This window comes from Momordica charantia, assembly GCF_013281855.1.
Source record: "Momordica charantia cultivar OHB3-1 chromosome 7 unlocalized genomic scaffold, Mcharantia_2.0 BLBB01000007.1, whole genome shotgun sequence".
NCBI classification, from domain to species: Eukaryota; Viridiplantae; Streptophyta; class Magnoliopsida; order Cucurbitales; family Cucurbitaceae; genus Momordica; species Momordica charantia.
The window spans coordinates 16,352,881-16,372,311 of record NW_028275165.1 but is presented as its reverse complement, the minus strand read 5'-3'; the positions used below and the strand labels follow the sequence as shown (position 1 = coordinate 16,372,311).

Here is a 19,431-nt window from a genome sequence, read left to right as displayed (position 1 = left end):
GTACAACAGACTCGTGATTATACTTTCAATACTTTAGAGATTTTGACTTGGTATGAGTATCCGAGTGCCCGAAAATTCTAATTATGATCGTATTCATAAAAATTAGAACGCTCCATTAATCAGATACTATATTCTCTGGTCAAAGAATCAGTTGGACTACTTGCTGAGACTTGGTATTTTTCAAGAATATTGATTAGGAGCAAATGCAAATTAATGTTAAATATAATTTCACATAAAAGAAATGTTATTCTGAAATCATCTGCTTTTGAATTTTCCATAGCAGTCCTCCACATTCTATTGGAAAAGTTGAAGAGAGAAGAATGCTCAACTTTTCCTGCATGTGGGGCTGGGATTCTTCAAACTTTTTCTCATATGAAGATAGGCATCACATTCCATTCCTTTTCATATTTATTCCCTTTTGATTTCCCTTCTGCTTATGTCTGTGATAATCCTCCCTTCAGCGGTCGGTATCATTAGTATAGATTTTATGCAGGCTCAGCTAAATCCAAGCTTCATACTTTTGATGCTAATGCCATATATAGTTCGTGATGATCGATCGAGCATCTCTGCGATACCCGTATACAAGTACTTTACTTCTCCGTATACAGGTACTTTACTTTTTTGAAAGAATATTGCTCAACTCGGTTCTTGGAAGTTTTTTCTTGCAGTAAATCATAAGTTTATTGAAAAACTTTTTGATGTTTTGCATAAGCTTTTCTGAGAATAGAAGTGGATGGTAGAAATCAATTTTTCTAGTTGATATAGTAAAAATTTGGCTGATTTTGTAGATAGAAAGAAACCAAAAATATTTGATAGCATGAAAAGCATTTTGGACAAAATCCTAACAGAGAACATGCATTTTGTTTTTTTGGTTCAATAGGGTATGAGTAGATTCGGACCTTCAACCCATAGGGAAGAAAATATAGTCTTGACCAATTGAGTTATACTTGTACCAGCATACAAGTAGTGGAGTTTAAGACAATCAAGTAAGAATGAAATTTATAACTACGGGAAAAAACCTGTCATCTCAGTTATAGTTTGAACTTTCGAATTTATAGAGTAAGCTGTTGTTTGAAGATTAAAATAAATCGAAAGGAAATAGGAAATACATGACATGTTTGGAATTTATTTTTAAATTTAGTAAAAACATATTTGGATTATTATGTTTAGGAGTTATTCTTGTTTTGGTATGTTTTATGGATGATATGTTTCTTCTATTCTTCTTTTTGATATTCAAAATAATGGAACCTCCACTTCTTGCATTGGATTATGCCTATGGTTGGTTTCTTTTAGCAAAAAAAGTTATTCTTTCTTTCATGTTTGTGAATATGAATAGATTTTTCCTTGTGCATAAGAAATAAAGTGCTTAGGGAATAATTGGCTTGAGATCAAATTGTGGGGTAGGTAAGGAATAAAAAGTTTTTTTTAGTAGGGGTTCAAATGCATGACTTTTTAGTCAAATATATATATCTTAATCAAAATATATATATCTTAATCAATTGAGCTAAATTCAGATTGACTAATAAAATGTGTTTTTGAGATATCAAGCCAAAAATGTAATGTCCCCATTTTTAACTGATTACCCTTTTGGTTTTGTTTTGTTTCTTTAATGCTCTTCCTCGTTTTTGTTTAAGAAGGAAAAGGGAAGAAGGTATGTTTGACCTTTGTTAAATTTTGTGAGACTTCTTAAAAATGAAAAGCAGGAAATGGAGGATAGTTCCCAAATCTACCTGTTAAAAAAAAAACATTTAATTTCTTAAAAATGAGAAATGAAAAGATTTTTTTTTAACCATTTAAGTTTCTTCAAGGTGCTGTTTGTTTTTCGGGAATGTAGATGGCCGACATCTAGAGATGCCTAAAATTTCAGATGTCCGGAATATTAGATGTCTGTCATCTCCAGATAACCACGTTTGTTTCGTAGGAATATTTTTAAAGATATTCAGAAATATTTGGCTGATTTATTTCTAAACATACCCTCATAAATATTTATATAAAAAATTCATCTAATATAATAGATTTATTCGAATTAATTTAATATATTTTTATTTTTTATATGTTATTTTGTAGAACAAATTAATTCATTATTAATTTAATATAAGTTTCATTTTCAATTTTAATAGTCTTTCGAAAGGACAATTATATAATTTTTGTTATCTTGGATAAAATTTATTTATCATATCATCACATTATATTTTTTCTAAAAGGAAAAATATCACGGTTCTGTTGGCGGGAAAAAATGTTGCTTCACAATTATATATTTATGATTATAAATATTATTAATAATATAATTCCTTCACAATATTAAAAATAAATGGATATATTATATAATTTAATGGTAGTTTATTTTACATGTAAATAAATATACTTAATAGCATAAAGTTATTTATTAAACGATTAGTATATTAATTTATTTTAATTATAAATTTAAAAATAAAAATAAAGAAATTTTTTAGGAAAAATTTAAAAAATTGATGAAAGAAAAAAAAATGGAGAAAAAAATGAAGGACAAAAATGTAAGAAGTAGATGAAAACTCGTAAGATGCCTTAGTATGGGCATTCTAGGATATCCGGGCATCTCGAGATATCCGGATATCTTACATTGTCCGTCTCATGGGAATCTTGGATTCCCACGAAACGAACGACCGGATGTAGTAGAAACATTTATTGGACGATTTTAACCTGGATTATTTATATAATACCCGATTTATCTTTAGTTTCATTTATGTTCTCAGTTTCAAGTTTTCTCTCTCCCTTCTATCCTCATCTCAGGAAAATTTGATCTCTCCTCATTAATATTATTTTTCATTAACTCTATCTCTCACCTCTCTCTACCCGTCTAAATTCTTCCTTCCTTTTTCAGTCTCTCCCAATGTTGTCTCTTGAAGGCTAACCTTTCGATATTCCATTTTGGTTCAAACTTTTCCAAATATCTCTCTTATTTATTGTTACGTTGTTCTCTTAATTAATTATTTTATTAATATTAACACTAGAAATTCCTAATGTTATAAAGTCCTTCAAATTACTAAAAACTCTCCTAATTATCTCTTTCGATTAATTGGATTAATAAAAAGCTAGGCTTTAAAAATTCTTATTCTTAACCTCCATGTGACAAATAGTTAATAATATAATAAAATAAAAAAATTACTCCATACATTAATATTAAAAATATTAATGCTACAAAACTACTTCCAACTATCTCTCTTAATTAATTTGGTCATAAATATAATTGATTTTAAAAATTCTCACACCCTTCTAAGGTAAGAATAATGGTAATACATATTCTAACCATTTAAATAGGGGTAAAAAGAAAATTAACTTATCCTATTTTAAAATTAAGTATAAAACTATCTTATCCTATTTTTCAATTTATTATATATTTATTAAAAATATAATTTAATTGAGTAACTGATTCAGACATATCACATAAAAGAAATATAAATAAGAGAGATAATTGGAAGGGTTTGAACCTAATTAAGGAGAATATGGTAGGTGGTCTGAGGGGAGAGACTTGGAGGAATTTATATGGTAGAGAGGGAAGAGAGGTGGAGACAATGAGAAAAAAATTAATGAGAGATAAAATTTTGACGAGGTGGGGAAGAGAGTTTTGAGGGAGACAGAAAGTTCATGTGAGAAAGAAAAAAATAGAATTTGGAGGGGTAGGAGAATATAAATGAAACTCAGATAAATACATGACTTTTTCATTTTCTCATTTTCAACTATAATTATTACTATAGACATAGTTCTAAAGTAATGCTTTAGAGCCAAATAACATTCTTCATTTTTTCATTCTTCATTTTTTTTCTATTCTGTATATTGAACTTCTTCTACGTTGTCAATTGTTATATCCTTATATGTTTTGAATATTACATGAAGTAAATGTACAGAGTTCATCTTTAAGTATCTTTATTTAGTAAGAAATTGGTTTATGACCAAGTTTTTTCTTTCGTTTTGCAGAGAAAAATACAATAAAGATAATGCAGAGTTGTCTTGTTTGTGGAAAAATGAAGCATTTGGATATGAAATTGGGGCTAAGTATATTTGGGTATGGCTAAGTTATTGGAAATATTTTACTTTTTTTGGTTAAGTTTTAGGTTTAATTCAAGAGAGAAGAACGACAATCAATCTCATAGAAAGCCAAAGTTAGCTATTAATTAGATGAGAGATTTCTTGACCTGTCGCATACCTCTACAACATCTTCTCAAAATGAATCGTCCTTTTTTTTTCTTGAACAAAAAGTAATTGATTAAGAGATAAATGCCTCTTGAGCTACAGATGAAGGGTAGTCACCCTTAGTTAGGTTTAATAACCATAAAGGAAAAGAACGTTGCCAAAAGCACGTGGCAGCAGACAAAAAGCCATGTCTGGCAAGTGTGTGCGCAGATTGATTCCAACCACGAGAGATGTGAGAAAAACAAATTGAAGAGAAGGAAAGAGAAAGAGTTTCAATTTCCAGCAACCAATTTAGTGCATCTCCTAGAGTTGATCTTCCACCATTAATCACAATCTTTTGGACTAAAGGAAGTATATACCTTCCGAGAATCCCATTCTCCATTAGGGAGAATGTAATCTGCCACTTTGCTACCAAGGAAGAAGGATTAATAGGGAGCGGTTGGAAATTTAAAGGCATGGGAATCCATGGATCTATAAAGGCATCAATAGTTAAGCCATTACCAATCCTCATACGAAGGTTTTTAACTAATAAATCCTTTCCCCAAAGAAAACTCTTCCAAAAGTAGGAGGATTTCGACTTTGCCTGTGGCTTGAAGAACACCACTTTCCTGGAAGTAACAAGCTTTAAGGACCTGAGAGACCAAAAGATTCGAATGCCGCAAAACTCTCCAAAGTTGCTTCGCCAGTAAAGCTTGGTTAAACCCCTCGAGATCATGAAAATTTAGGCCTCGAAGTTCTTTAGGGAGGCACATAGTATCCCAATTCATCCAATGCATCTTCCTTTTGTCATTTGAAGAGCCCCACCAGAAGCCATCGAAGATTTGTGAAACTTCATTGCAAAACCGTTTCGGAAGCCGGAAAATGCCGATGGCATAGGATGAGATTGCTTGGCCAATGCTTTTTTATTAACACTTCTTTACCCCCAACTGAGAAGAAAGTCTGTTTCTATCCTTGCATTGACTTCCAAATTTTGTCCTTTAAGAACTGCTAATCCAAGCCTTTCCTTCTAGAGAAACAAGATGGAAGGCCGAGGTAGGAGCCAAGATTAGTTACCAGTCGGACATTAAGAATAGTTTGGAGATATTGTTGACGTTCAGGATGCACATTAGGAGAGAAAAGCAATGCAGAATTGGAGAGATTTATGCATTGACCAGAAGCCTTCCCATATCTCATCAAAATATCTTTGAGGACCAAGCATTCAGATTCAAGTGATCTAAGAAATATGAGACTGTCATCTGCAAAAAGAAGATGAGAGATATGGGGACAATTGTTCCCAAAAGAGATACCTGCAATATGTCCCATGTTGGTTGCGTTCTGGAGCAATATGGAGAGACCTTCCGCGCAGAGAAGAAAAAGATAGGGAGATAAGGGGTCACCCTGACGAATGCCACGAGATGGAGAAAAGAGTCCTCTAGGATGGCCATTCAGAATAATAGAAAAGCGGACCATTGAAAGACAGTTCATGATTTGGGTAACCCAAATGTGGGGCAAATCCCGATAAGCATGATACTTTCAATGTAGGTCCACTCAACCCTATCAAATGCCTTGCTCAGATCAAGATTCAGAGCTGCCAAACCACAATTGCCAGTCTTCTTATTTTTGATAGAGTGAAGGCATTCATTCCCAATGATAATATTATCTGAAATGGAGCGATTGGGAATGAAAGCCGACTGAGAGACAGAAATGACCGCATCAATTACCCGTTTGAGCCTGTTGGCAATGTCCTTCGTAATTATCTTGTAAGAAACATTACAAAGACTTATAGCACGGTAATCTGAAACAGTCTTTGGATGCTTGACTTTTGGAATGAGGGCAATGTATGTATCATTCCATTGTTGAATGGAAGTTTGGTGGTTTAGTATACTGAGACAAGCTGCCACTGTCTTAGGACCAACGGTACCCCAATATCGCTGATAAAAGAGTGTCGGAAAACCATCTGGACCAGGAGATTTTGTCGGAAACATCTGGTTAACAGCAGTCACAATCTCCTGTTCGGTATAGATGGAGGTGAGGTAGCTATTTGCCTCTGCCGAAACTCTATTGGGAATTAGATTAGTTACCTCATTAATATCAAGCGGTGATGGCCGTGAAGAAGAGAATATTGTTTTGAAGTAGTCCAAAAACGTTTGTTTTATTTCTGACTCATTCTCTGTCCAATGGCCAATGAAGTTCATAATTCCTTTGATATAGTTTCTTTCCTTCCTCATAGTGGCCTTATTGTGAAACCACTTAGTGTTTTTGTCACCCCATTTTAGCCAATCTTCACGAGAGTGTTGGTTCCAATATATTTCCGCAAGTTCAAAGAGGCCGGCCAGATCGTTCTCCAGTAAGTGAATGAGATTGAAATCCAGAGGAAGGGGCTGGTTATAAGCATCTGAGAGAGCATCCTTTTGAGTTTTAATTTGAGTGAAAAGGCTCTTTACATTAGAGGAGTCCCACTGTTTCAGCGATAGCGCAAATGCTGTGATGCTTTCTATAAAAGAATAGGATGGAGGACTAGAGGACCAATGCCCAGCTTGGCTAATAATCTGTTCACAATCCGGATTTCAGGTCCAAATTTCTTCAAACCGGAAAGGTTTCGGAGAGTGACGGCCACTTCTTTTATGTGGCGGGAGAAGATTAAGAGCTATAACTCGATGGTCTGATTTGGACCATGGTAAATGAGTAACTGCAGCCTTGGAAAACATAGTTTTGAAAGAATCGTTACATAAGAATCTGTCAAGACGCTTCTATAATTGATTGGACTGAAGTCTGGTATTGCACCAAGTAAAAGGAGAACCTGAGAAACCCATGTCCCTTAAAGAGCAGCGGTCTAAAACACCACGGAAATCAGAAATGTGAGCTGTATCATAAGAGCTTGGGCGAGACGCTTCATTACTCCAAAGGAGAGCATTAAAATCTCCTCCAACTAACCAAGGAGAGTCATCTAGATTATGAATTCGGCAGAAAAGATCCCAAGTAAAATGGCGTTTGTGAGCTGTGGGTTGGCCATAAAAACCAGTGAATCTCCATAAAAAGCCATCCCAGTTAAGGCTGCAATCAATATGATGGTGAGAAAAAGAGCGAATAGAAACCTCCACTGAATCTTTCCATAAAAGGCACAAGCCTCCACTCAGACCAAAGCTACAAACAGAGAAACAACCACAAAAATTCAGAGCATGCTTCAATTGATTCGTCAGAGAATCATTACACTTTGTTTCCATGATAAATAGGACCTGAGGGTTTTCGTGATTCAAAAAATCACAAAGCACACGGAAAGCCCGGGGATCCCCCAACCCATAAACGTTCCAACAGATGATTTTCATGGCGATCGGCGAGGTTGCTCGGCAACCTTCGCCGCTTCAAGAGAAATAGGACATGGTGATGATTGATCATCAGATTGCTTCTGCTTTAGTTTTTTGCCAAGAGGGCTTGGGCCATTACTCCTCGAAGTCTTCCTCTTAGTGAGAATATTCTGTGGTGGCAAAGGATCTGTTGTATGGCTGACACGTGCCTTCCTTTTCCATGTTCGGAGGTTTCCTTGGAAAGATGGACTCAAGTCCATTTTAGTTAGAGAGCATTTATTTGCTGTTTCTGATAAGGCTATTTCTGGAGAAGGAAAGTCTGCAGAATGGTTGGATTCACAATTAATGCTCTTTGAAACTTCCAAAATCGAAGGAGATGATTTTGGAAATTTTGTAACAGCAGCAGAATGTGCGAGATTTGCGGTCATTGAGTTGGAAGCTGGAAACGGCTCCTAAGTTACCGTGAAATGAGCTTCCGGTGAGCCTTCTTGCATATGGGGATTTTCCGGTTGGTTAGTCTTGAATCCGGCTGAGATGGCTGAGATGTGGGTAACAACTGCAGCCTGATCTGAGTCTCTACTGGTGCTATTGTTCAGGGAGCAAGCTCCTTGACCATGAGAATGGTTGCCAAAAGGCTTGGAGGTGCCTTGGTAATGCAGCCACTACCCATATTGATGTCTCTTTGTGATAGAAGGGTCATCTCCACAATCGTCACAGTCCTTAAGCACATGATCCAACTTACCACAACAGAAGCAAAAGTCGGGTAGTCGTTCGTATTGGATTGGGATCCAATTTCCTCCCATTGGACCTGCTATGTTCAGTTTTAGACCTCTCCTTAAAGGCTTGGAGATGTCTAAATTAACTCGAACTCCCAAGCTTGAGCCCCAGCAATAGCGTTCTTCATCATGTTCAACATCTTCAAAAAATCCAAGGGCATTCCCCAATTCGCTAGCCATTAACCTGTTCATACATTCCAAAGGTAGATCAAAAAAATGAACCCAAATGGATACATCATTGGAATAGGCAGAGTTAACACAAGTATTGCCTTTTCGAAAGTCCAAGGTCCAGAATTCAAGATTCTATTTCTGTCCTTTCCTCTTTTGAAATAGAACAGAAAGAGATTTCATCCTGCATTCTCCACAATAAAAGCATTCAAGTCTAGTCTCCAAGCGATCCGCAACGTGTTCTTCAGAACATAACAAAAGATGGATCTCTTAAAGAACAATTTGCCCACCAGGCTTAGATCCAACCTCTTCCCAGTATCTTCAATGGCCGTAGAGTCTATGTCAACCGTTATTTCTTCCTCTTCGGAAGTCAGCTTGAAGTTCTTCCATTCTTCTAGTAATTCTGAGGCTGCCATAGAGAGCAGGAATTAGCAAGGACTCCTGAGAGAAGTTGTCGACGACGGAGAGAACTCTTCACAGGAAGAGAAAAAGAATCGTCCTTGAAATCTCAAGTTTGCAACCATTTATATATATTTTTTAAAATAATATTTTAGTAATCTTATTTTAATATTTATAAATGAGAGAAATACATGCCAGTTGGATATTGGATAATTTTTTAGTACTCATTTTTTATATAATAATTGAACAGCTTTTTTTTTATATAAAATTATAGACCTATGATCTCAACTTTTAAGTATTTTGTCATTGTTATTTAGTCATGGAAACGTTTAACATGAATTACATTATTGAATTTTAAATTATACTTATATTTTAAAATATCTATAAAATATTATAGTATTTTGTTTATATTATGTAATATTTGATAGATGTTCCCTTTCTAAAGTAAAATTAACATCAATATATGATAAAATAAAATTGAGATACAACGTGTAAAGCACGTGTTAGAATAAACTCACAATTTTTTTCAAACAAAATCTATCGTAACATACAACTTTTTTTTTAATAAATCATAACGTAAAACTTGCAATGTTGGTTCAATTTTAAAGTAAATATTGTAATATATATAAAAGTTTGGTGCAATTTACCAAAATTGAAAATTTTTGATAAAAGTTGACATACCTTGTCCATAAAAAGATCAACTTATTATTTCTAAATTTATGAATATGGGATAAATATTCTATGACAATATACTAAGTATAACTCTTTTAACCATTAATCATACTATTAATGTATACTTGAGACTAGATTGCAGGTATATATTTCTTTATTAATTGGTATGATATTTAAAATAGTTCGTTTGTTGAATTCGATTTAGATTTATTTTATATTGACTCGAGTCGATTTATTCAGTTTGAATTTTGTTAAAAATATATGTTTAAATGGATCTGGTTACATCCTAATAAATTTTTATTTTTACTTGTTTGAAATTTACATCCTAATAAATTAAATCATACTTAGAGTTGATATATTTGAAAAATTAAAATTAAAAGTATTTTATATTAACTGAGAAATACATCATACAAAATTCAACTAATAAAAACATAGACATACAAACATAATAACCAACTTAAAAAATAATAATAAATTAATTAAACTATAGTTAGGGAGACATATTTATATTTAGCATAGTAAAAGATACTCATATTTTGTGAGGTAATATTCTAAAAAAAAAGTAGTAGGGTAATTTAGAATTGTTTTAGACATATTTATCATTTGTATGATTTTAAATTTTCAATCTACCTCATTAACTGTATTTTAATTAAAATAATATTCATTGTCTTTTATCAAGAAGAATTAAGTTAAATTTAAAAGTATTCTTAAAATCTCAATTAATTTTAAAAAACATATCATTTGTTTGTAAAATTGTTTAACGATTTTTTATTTTATTTTATTTAAAACTAAACATGAGAGCATTTTTTGCCAAAGTTCAACGGTAATTGATATATATCTTTACTTATCCTAATTGTGAAAAAAACATATCATTTTGTAAGGAGTCACATCTATTAAAATACATCATACATGTACCAATTTTATAGCGTGTAAAAAAGTAACCAAGACTCAATTTCAAAAGGTTAAAATCTAACTATATGCAAATTTACTTTTTTTTTTTAAACTAGATTGTGGAATTTGAACTTCCGACTTTTTAGTCTATATAATATATGTGACAATTAGATGTAAACTTATCCTAATTTCATATGCTATAATAGCATATACTATATTAAAATGGGAGGATCTCGGAAAAATAGTTTTTGACGTTTTTGTCCCTTCCTTAATTTATTAATTTAAAAATTATGCCATTAATAATTTATTATAAATATTAAATTAATTATTGATTACTAATTATCAATAGTAATAAATGTACATGATCTAAACAAGGTTAGAACACAAAAGTGTTTCTACATTTGTGTGATAAAAAAAAATAATAATAACAAAAGGTTTTCTACACCATAAAATTAAATTATTTTCTTTAATTACAATTCATAATAGAATTTCAAAAGTTTTGTAACGTTTTATCTCCTACTACTATAAAAACATACTTTCTTTCACTATTTATTTTCACAACACTTAATTCTCTCCAAAGATTGCTCTCAAATATTATTCAATCTAAAAAACATCTCAAAATCATATTGGTGACATATTCATCAAGTTGTAGAGAATACCTGTGTCGAATCTATATCTTGAATCCAATGCTTGCGAGATTACTATTCCATAATTTATGAGGTAAAATAATAGTGATCGTTAAGCATCAACATATTTTAGATTAGTGTATAGCTAAAGTTTGATTTTTTTTTTGTTACTATTGTTTTGTATTGTTCTTTTATATTTAGTGTCACATGTATTTAGAATATTTTTTTAAGAAAATAATAAAATGTATTGATCTATTACAAGCTCTCATGTTGATTTTGTTGAAAAAAAATTGTGTAAGGACATAAAAATGTTCTAAAAAGTTAGGAATATATAACTTTTTCCCTTCCTTTTCTAATAATATAATTTAAAGATTTTTTAAATAATTTTAATTATAATATGAAGTTAAATTAGTATAAACTAAAATGTTAGCTTAAATTTTTTTTAGGATTTTTAATAAACAAAAAAATATTAAAAAAAATAATGGGGCAAAATTAGATAAAATAACATTTTTAAAATAAAAAATTAAAGTACTTATACATTTTTTAATCAATATATTAAAAATATGAAATGTAATCTAAAATTCACAAAAAAAAAAAAGTCGTATGAAATAATGCAATTTAAATACGCTCATAGATTAAATGATTAAATTAGTAAAGTACATATATTTTAATGAAGTATGCATATATACATCTTAATTTTCTTTTTTATTTATTTATTATTATTGTTATTATTTTACTACTGGTATTATTTTTTCTCATTTATTTATGTTGTTATAAAATTAAGTTAAACGAAAATATTCGTGCATTTGAACGTGGTATCGAACTAGTAATAGCAATGTGTCGCCTCAATACCTTTTTATTCTGTTCTTCAAGAAAGTCTCGATGATTAAATTTTAATGGAACAATGACTTTGAACCTTAAAAAAATACTTATTTATTTTGTGAAAAACAAAAGTAATATACATTTTCTTTTACCTTTATAGTATAAATTATAAAAATTTGATAAAAATAAATTATTGGGTGACCGGAAAGGCCATCCCTCATTGTACGACCCATACATGAAGCACGACCATGTCGGTCGCACCCTCCCTAAAGGACCACACCCCTTGTGCAGCTCATACTACAAGCGCAGCCATAATGGCTACACTCCCAATTGGAGGGTCACACAATCACCAGCGCATGTGATGCGCTCGATGTGCGCCCAACATGGCACGTGCGCTACCATTGCAGCCCATTAGTCCAACCATTTCGCACCAAACATGGTACCGATGCTATCACCGTGTCCCATCGGCCCACCACTTGTGCACCCATTGTGGCAGACACACCACCATCCTGGCCCATTGGCCCACCACTCACGCGCTGAGCGTGACACACACGTCACCATCATGGCTGAACATCTCTTCTTCACTTCAAGGAAGCGCACCCTCCACAATTGCACAACCCTTCTTCGTGTAAAAGGAGCGCGACCCATGCAACCAAACTATCCCTTCTGAACGCAATGGAGCTAAGCTTTCGTGGTCGTGCAACCCTTCCCCACACCAAGTGAGCATGGCCCATGTGCCCCGACCTCTTATGCCCAAGACATCCACCACTCTGATTACTTGGAGGGAAAGAAATCCTCTTCCCCGTGAGCCTACAAACATAAGGCCCCAATCTAATTGAGGTACGATGACAACAACACAATCCACTATATTTTTATATACTGACTTAAATTTCGGAGTGTATACCAACAATTGATCGGCATTAGCTCACCTTTTCTTTGTGCAGGTCATCTTTGGTCTAGTCGTACGAGTCAAGATTTCGTATTTCTCCTATTCACAACCCATTGGATCCGGACCATCCAAATCGATTGGCCTCTCTAAATTATGTATTAACATAAATATTATAACTTTAATTTTTAAGAGAGCTTGAGACTTAAAAGTGAAAAAGCTCGTGAGAAAGAAGTTAAAGTTTCATGTTTTAAAATTTTAAGGATAAACTTATAACATTCGCACGAGGAAAATAATATGGTTTGAGAATTAAAATTAAAATTTAAAAAAATGTGCCAACTTTAAGTGGGAACGAACATTCAACTCGAAGAGTTTAGATATTTATTCATATAAATATGCTCGTGTTGAAAAATGGTATGAATAAGATTTCCGTCTAAATGGTCTCTTTGTTTAAGTATTATATGTTTATTGGAATGGCAGTTTTTATTGATTTTAGTTTTGTAGTTTAAAAATGTGAATTTTAGTATTTTTTTTTATTTTTTGTCATTCAGTATTTTAAAATATTTATGTTGGTTTTTGTATTTCTTGAAAGTGACTATTTTAGTATATAATTGTAAATTTATATGCCAGGGGAGTCCTTTACTATAAATTTACGAAATTTATTGAGCAAATCGTCATGTTAAAATTTTAGTAAAAAATGAGATAAAAATAAAAATGAAAAGACAAAAAATGATTGTTGATGCAGAAATTTGGCCTCTTATTCCGCCAAATCCACACAAATCTTCTAGAAATAAAGGGATGACGAGACCTGCAAAAGAATTAGAGTAATTTAGTATAAAGTGTAGGGTGTTATGAGCATACCTCTAGGATTTGACTTACTTCCCTATTTATAGAAGTTGAATCCTAATCTTCTTTTACAAAAGTTGAACCCTAGTATCTCTAGGAGATCTGGACTTCTGGACCCATGTGTTTCATCGTGGATCTAATATCGGATCAAAGGTCGAGAACAATTGGGCACAAGAATCGAAGGGAGTCGAATTAGGGTCCTCAGCCTTTTGGCCGAGAACACGCGTAGAGGAGGCCTTGGCGCCAAGCACTGCTCGGCGCCAGACACAGGTCGATTTCTGTCGCTTCATCCGTTCTGTATTTTTTTTTCTCATACCAATGATAAACTTAAACTAATTACTTAAAAATATATGGACTAAAATAAATAAAAATTAAAAGGGTAGAAATTGTATAAAACATTTTAAAAGCATCCAAATAAACCAAAGTCAGAACTAATCTTCCTCTTTAATATAAAATTTTGCGAATTTCTAGAACAAAAATCCTGAGAAACTCTGTACCGACCCGATCGAAACAGGTCGGGTATGGATATTAATGAATAACCTGGTCGGACCAAACAGAATCGATAAACTAGTCGTCCGGCCGAACCCAAAACAAACCGAACCGAACCATCAGCAATCAGTGACATTTTCGTAATATCCTGGAATTGTAGGCCCCTCTGTTCAACAATTTCGTCCAGTTCCACTTAGACAATCCTGGTGCGTCTCCCCGCCATGCCCTAGCTCTATCAGTTCCGCTTCCTCTTCGATTTCCTTCATTTTTCTGATCGGTTCGCCGGCTGCTGTTCTTGCTAGCCCTAGCTGTTGATGCATTGCTCTTCGTATTCGATTTCGACGGAAGATTGTCGGTATAGAAAGAAGGAAGCTTCGTGTGGGTCGTTTGATAAGTTAATCTTGCAGAAGGTAGTTGCTGAGGTAAAGTTTGGCTTCTAAACCCAAAATTTTAGTTGTGTTCATCTCCGACGTCTCTATCTCAAAACGTAATGAAATTTGTTTTTGTGGTGATAATTGCATTTCTTTTGTTCCGGACTCAGTTTCGCCTCTAGTATTTGAAGTCAGTTGTGATTGTGGTTGTAATTGTAGTTTTACAGCCTGGAAAGAAAGGTATGAGAAGTCATTATTTAGATCATGGTGCTACTGGTATGAGACATTAAATTGGTTGTTGGTTTAATCTATGAATTGTTAATTTAAGGGTATATTGTAGAGTTCTTATGCATTTGAATGAGTAAATATTTTCACATGCATATCTGGAGACAACTAGCTGACTCGGAGGATTTTATGTTGGACCTCCTATCAGGAAGAAGTATAGTAGGAGGGGCAAAACGGAGATACTAGGAATGTAGGCCATAACGACCATGAGAGAGGAAGTACTTAGCTGGAGGTAGGAGGTAGGGGTAGGGTAAAAGGTAGGGAATGTCGTTAGGGAGGGTGTCTTTTTGCTTATTCTGTGTTTTGGTTTGATAGTCCGGCTATCCATATTGTTGTTTATCTTTTTAATTACAATATGGTTATCTGTTCTTGTATTCGGTACCTAACAAATTGGTATCAGAGCAAGAATGAATTGTGTTAGAGGTCTTGCTGAATGTTCAGAGATGTCTGGTCGAAGAAAGTGATCTTATGAAACCAATGCTTCAGAAAATAGAAGTCAGGCTATGAAGAATAGAAGAAGAAGTGTGAAGTATACGAAGACTGGGATATTGAAAGCAGGGATGAAGAGTGGCTGGAAGGCGACGATCGTACCCAAGAATGTGGATTAGAGTTCTATGGAAAATCAACCAAAATGAAGAAATTTCATCGTGCAGGGATTCATCGAGAGCAGAGAAGAAAAATTATCATAAATCGAGTATGAAGAAGTTAAGGAGGAGAGGAAGAAGGCATCAATCACAGCGGAACTCCAAAGGGAAGAATGAAGAAGAAATTGAATATCCAATAAGGAATCGCTGGACCGGTTCTGCACGGTGGTTTACCGAAGAAGAAACGGCGGAGAAGGAAGAGAGAACGTATATCGGAAAATCGGCAACGAAATGCGGAGACTGGGCGCGAGGGATCAGGGAAGATAGAACTTGCGACGAAGGTTGGATGTCAGAAGAGAGGCCTGGCCACTGTCGGTGAGACAGAAGGGAAGGCGTTCGAGTAATCGAAAAATGGGGAAATGGTCGATGTCCATGTCGAAAATAGACAAAGGGAGAGACAAGAAATCGATGACGGCCATCATCGCCGGCAGGTGCTGCTATGGTCGGAGAGGAAGAAGGGATGGGGTGTCGTTGTAAATTTCGTGACAGAGATAGCAGATCATGTGAGAAAGAAAGAAAAAGAAAACCCTAATCACGTGACCGAGAGGGAAGACTCTAGAAGCATGTGGGGCCTTGGACTCTGTGGGCTGATTGTTAATGCAATTGTTGAAACCCATTTTCTCTTTAAGACAGAGAGCATGAGGGAAGGAGTTTTGGGCCTCGTTGCTTTAGGTTTTAAACCTAAAAATCAAATTGGATTGACACCATCTTACCCACCCATGTGAAGCGTTGTCCAACCTAGCCGCCACTACCTTCATCTTCATCTTCTCCACTGCTATCACCACCGGCGTCTCCACTCAACCGTCGGTGCCACCGCAAACACGCTTCTCCATCGTCCTACCGTTGCCGACCACCTTCGACTTTCATCCCCATCTTTCGTATGCCGCCTCCAACATCCGTCAGCCACCGTTTGTCAGGCACCGCCGTCGACACCGTCTGCCAGCCTATTGCATATTCCCTCACGGCCACCGATCCAGCTAAGGTTTTATTAGTCTCTATTTAGCTAAGTTTCTAGTTTTGTTGGTGTTAAAAGTCTTCTTGTGTATGCACACCTTGAGGACGAGGTGTCTTGGAAGGGCGGGGTATGTGAAGGATCCTTTTAGGGTTAGTATTAGTAATTAGTTAGGGATGAGTTTGCTATAAATAAGAGTAGTGAAGAATAGTTTTTTTGTAAGGGACTTGGGAGAGATAGCCCTCTCGAAAGGTTATCGATGTTGTAGTTTATCTTTTGAATTGCAATATAGTTATCTTGTTAGGTTCTAACCTAACAGTGGACTTAAGAGTTGTACAATAATTTTAAATTCAAACAGTTCCTCATTGGTATTTCTCCAATTTGCTTGATTGGAGCTGTTAAGGGAAATATTCATGCCATTGAAGGAGCTGTTCATCAATCTTTAATTTATGTTGCATGGAAAAGAAACCATTAACAAATAAAAAATATTTTTTTCCCCTTTTTATAAGGCCTCAATTTCCACATTTACGATTAGCTTAAGACGTGAAATTCCTACTGATTAATTGTGGTGAGAATTCATTCATTGGAGTATTTTTGCAACCACACTTAGGCTAATAAGCTATTTAATACATTGAGAAGTTGAATCGAAGCTTTTGATGGGTCTTACATGCTCTGTTTCTTGCCTATATACCAGGAATATGGAGGAAACTCAGCAAATAGAGGATGCATCATCTGAAACCGTCCCAGATAAAGCATCGGAAGAGAATCATGAAACTCGTGATGAAATGCTTTCTAGGCATAGGTAAATGGAAATATGACACTTCTTGCATATTTGGCTTCTCTTTTATGATAATATAAGTTTTGAGTATTGCTTGTTGTCTACTAAATATCTGGTGCCGCTGATGTAGTAATTGAGTAAATCTTTTAACTTGCTCTCACCACTTGAAACAGTTGGTTATTTGATATAAAGGTCCAGCTCGATTTTTATAGTCTTAAAATGTTCACGAGATCTTTACTATCTTTAAGTTATCAGGGGCAATAGATAGACTCAAAACATTTCACTATGGTTGCTCAACCATGCTCAATCCATAGAAACAGAGCTTATAGTATGTTCCATGATTATAAGTACTTTAATATGAGCATGTGTTCAAAGGAATTATTGATGTGATACAAAGGGCTCTATCATCATTGAGGCCTTTTTTCCAGTTGGTGATGTTGTTTACTTCTGCATATCGTTCCATTTTTCCCGCTTCGACTTCAACTGCATGGAGGGTATTGTTAACCTTTGCATTTTGCATTTCTGTAGTCCTCAGAATTTTTATTTGTTTACGTTTGTTGTTATTCTTATTATTTTGCAATGACATTATCTGCATGCAGGAAAGAGATATCACAGTTGCAGAACAAAGAAATTGAACTTAAAAAGGCCGCTGCTAGAGGTAGCAAAGCTGAACAAAAAGTGAAGAAGAAACAGGTGGAGGAAGAGATATCTCAACTTTCTGCTAAGCTAAAAAAGAAACACACTGAAGAACTTGCGTCATTAGGCTATAGTAACAAGAACAGCAACAGTAATGGAAATGAAAAAAACAACCTCGACAATCTAGTGAAGGCCATAGCTGGAGTGTCGATGACAGCTCAATCTGACCATTCAAAGCCCAGCAAAAGCACGAAGCGGAGGGAGAAGAGGGCTCAACAAGAGGCGGAAAGAGACAGAAGAATTGAAGAGGAGCAGAGCAACATTGTGAGTGATAGAATGGTTGAGAATGAGCAGTTGGAAAAGAAGCTTGGACCTCTTGGTTTGACTGTTCACGAAATCAAGCCAGATGGGCATTGCCTCTACCGAGCAGTCGAAAACCAGCTCGCCTTCCTTTCAGGTGGTTCGCCTCCATACACATTCCAAGAACTTCGCAAGATGGTAGCAACTTATATGAGAGACCATTCACCTGATTACATGCCATTTTTCCTCTCAGACAACACCGATGATTCGCTGGCTGAAAGATTCGAAAATTACTGCAAGGAAGTCGAGTCAACAGCAGCGTGGGGAGGGCAGCTGGAGCTCGGCGCTTTGACCCATTGCCTTCAAAAACATATCATGATATTTTCAGGATCCTTCCCTGATGTGGAAATGGGGAAGGAATACAAATCAGAGGGCTTAGTGAACTCAAGTATTAGGCTGTCGTACCATAAGCATGCCTTTGGACTTGGGGAGCACTACAATTCTGTGGTTCCTGTATGAGACCCAATTGGGCTACTTTGCTTTGGCATCTATTCTGCAATATCTTTTGAGCCTTGAGTTTGTACCTAAAGGACAAGACTTGTGCTAACATATAGATTGTTCTTTTTGTTTCCTTCCATAGATGATATTTTGTTTAGCCTTCCTCGAATTTATCCGACGATTATCCGAATCGAGTTCTTCTAGTTATAACAACTTCTAACTTTCATTTGGTGTTATTTGTTGTTTTTATCCTGTGCCACACAAGGTTCTACGGGATTGAATTATGATCTCCTCACCCTCTTATTGTCTCAAGATTGTTGATTAAAGTCAATTTTTTTTAAATTACAAGTTAGTCCTCGAACTTTCACTTTTTGTTTGGATATTTAAAGCATCAATAAAAGTAATTGAAATCCAGTGTAGAACATTTTTGATATCTTGTTATAATTTTGTCATCTGAAAACTGTGGGCAAGAAGATATGTTCAACTGTTCACATCAAGCTGTTGGGATAAGGAAACAACAAGTAGAGTACCACTTGGCCAAGATAGAGAGAAGATTCCATGTCTTCATAAATTGGGAATTTTTGTTATTCCTCATCTCATAATTGATCTTGATAAACTTGGCTACAAGATTTGCAGATCAGTTTCATTTGCCCTTTCAATGAAACAAGAGACAATTAAAAGATGAAGTCATGTTATAATATGTTATAAGCCAATATTATGTTTCTCCCTTGGGCTGAATGGTTATTTAAATTTGGTTAAGATACTATTTTGGTACAAGTAATTTCAATTTTGGTTTATTTTAGTCATTTTTTATTTTCTGTACTTTCAATCATTTTGGTCTCTGTACTCTTAAAAATGGATCATTTAGTTCCCATTTGCAAAATGGTAACACAAACCCTACACATAATGAAGACTTTTCAATATAAATCATTGTTACA

General features: G+C 34.7%; 1 protein-coding gene and 1 long non-coding RNA gene across 3 annotated transcripts; both read left to right on the top strand.

Moving 5' to 3' along the window:
- The first annotated feature begins 6 nt into the window (after positions 1–6).
- LOC111015793 (uncharacterized) lies at positions 7–9,010 on the top strand. Its single transcript, XR_015792204.1, has 2 exons — positions 7–608; positions 3,955–9,010. It is a non-coding gene; the product is annotated as an uncharacterized LOC111015793 (long non-coding RNA).
- Positions 9,011–14,248: 5,238 nt separating this feature from the next.
- Positions 14,249–18,729, top strand: LOC111017224 (OVARIAN TUMOR DOMAIN-containing deubiquitinating enzyme 5). Of its 2 annotated transcripts, none has more exons than XM_022292925.2 (3): positions 14,249–14,451; positions 16,976–17,083; positions 17,659–18,729. In XM_022292925.2, exons 2-3 carry the CDS (start codon positions 16,980–16,982, stop codon positions 18,512–18,514), a joined length of 960 nt encoding a protein of 319 aa, XP_022148617.1. In that variant the 5' UTR covers positions 14,249–14,451; positions 16,976–16,979; the 3' UTR covers positions 18,515–18,729. The 2 variants fall into 2 exon arrangements, with proteins under 2 accessions (XP_022148617.1, XP_022148608.1); XM_022292916.2 differs by lacking the exon at positions 14,249–14,451 and adding an exon at positions 15,241–16,311.
- Positions 18,730–19,431: the final 702 nt, after the last annotated feature.

What these genes read in the sequence shown, in the direction of transcription:
- LOC111017224 (XM_022292925.2), top strand. Translation starts at nt 16,980, where the DNA reads ATGGAGGAAACTCAGCAAATAGAGGATGCATCATCTGAAACCGTCCCA. An exon ending in GAAATGCTTTCTAGGCATAG is followed by an intron (nt 17,084 to 17,658) that starts GTAAATGGAAAT and finishes ATCTGCATGCAG; the next exon opens with GAAAGAGATATCACAGTTGC.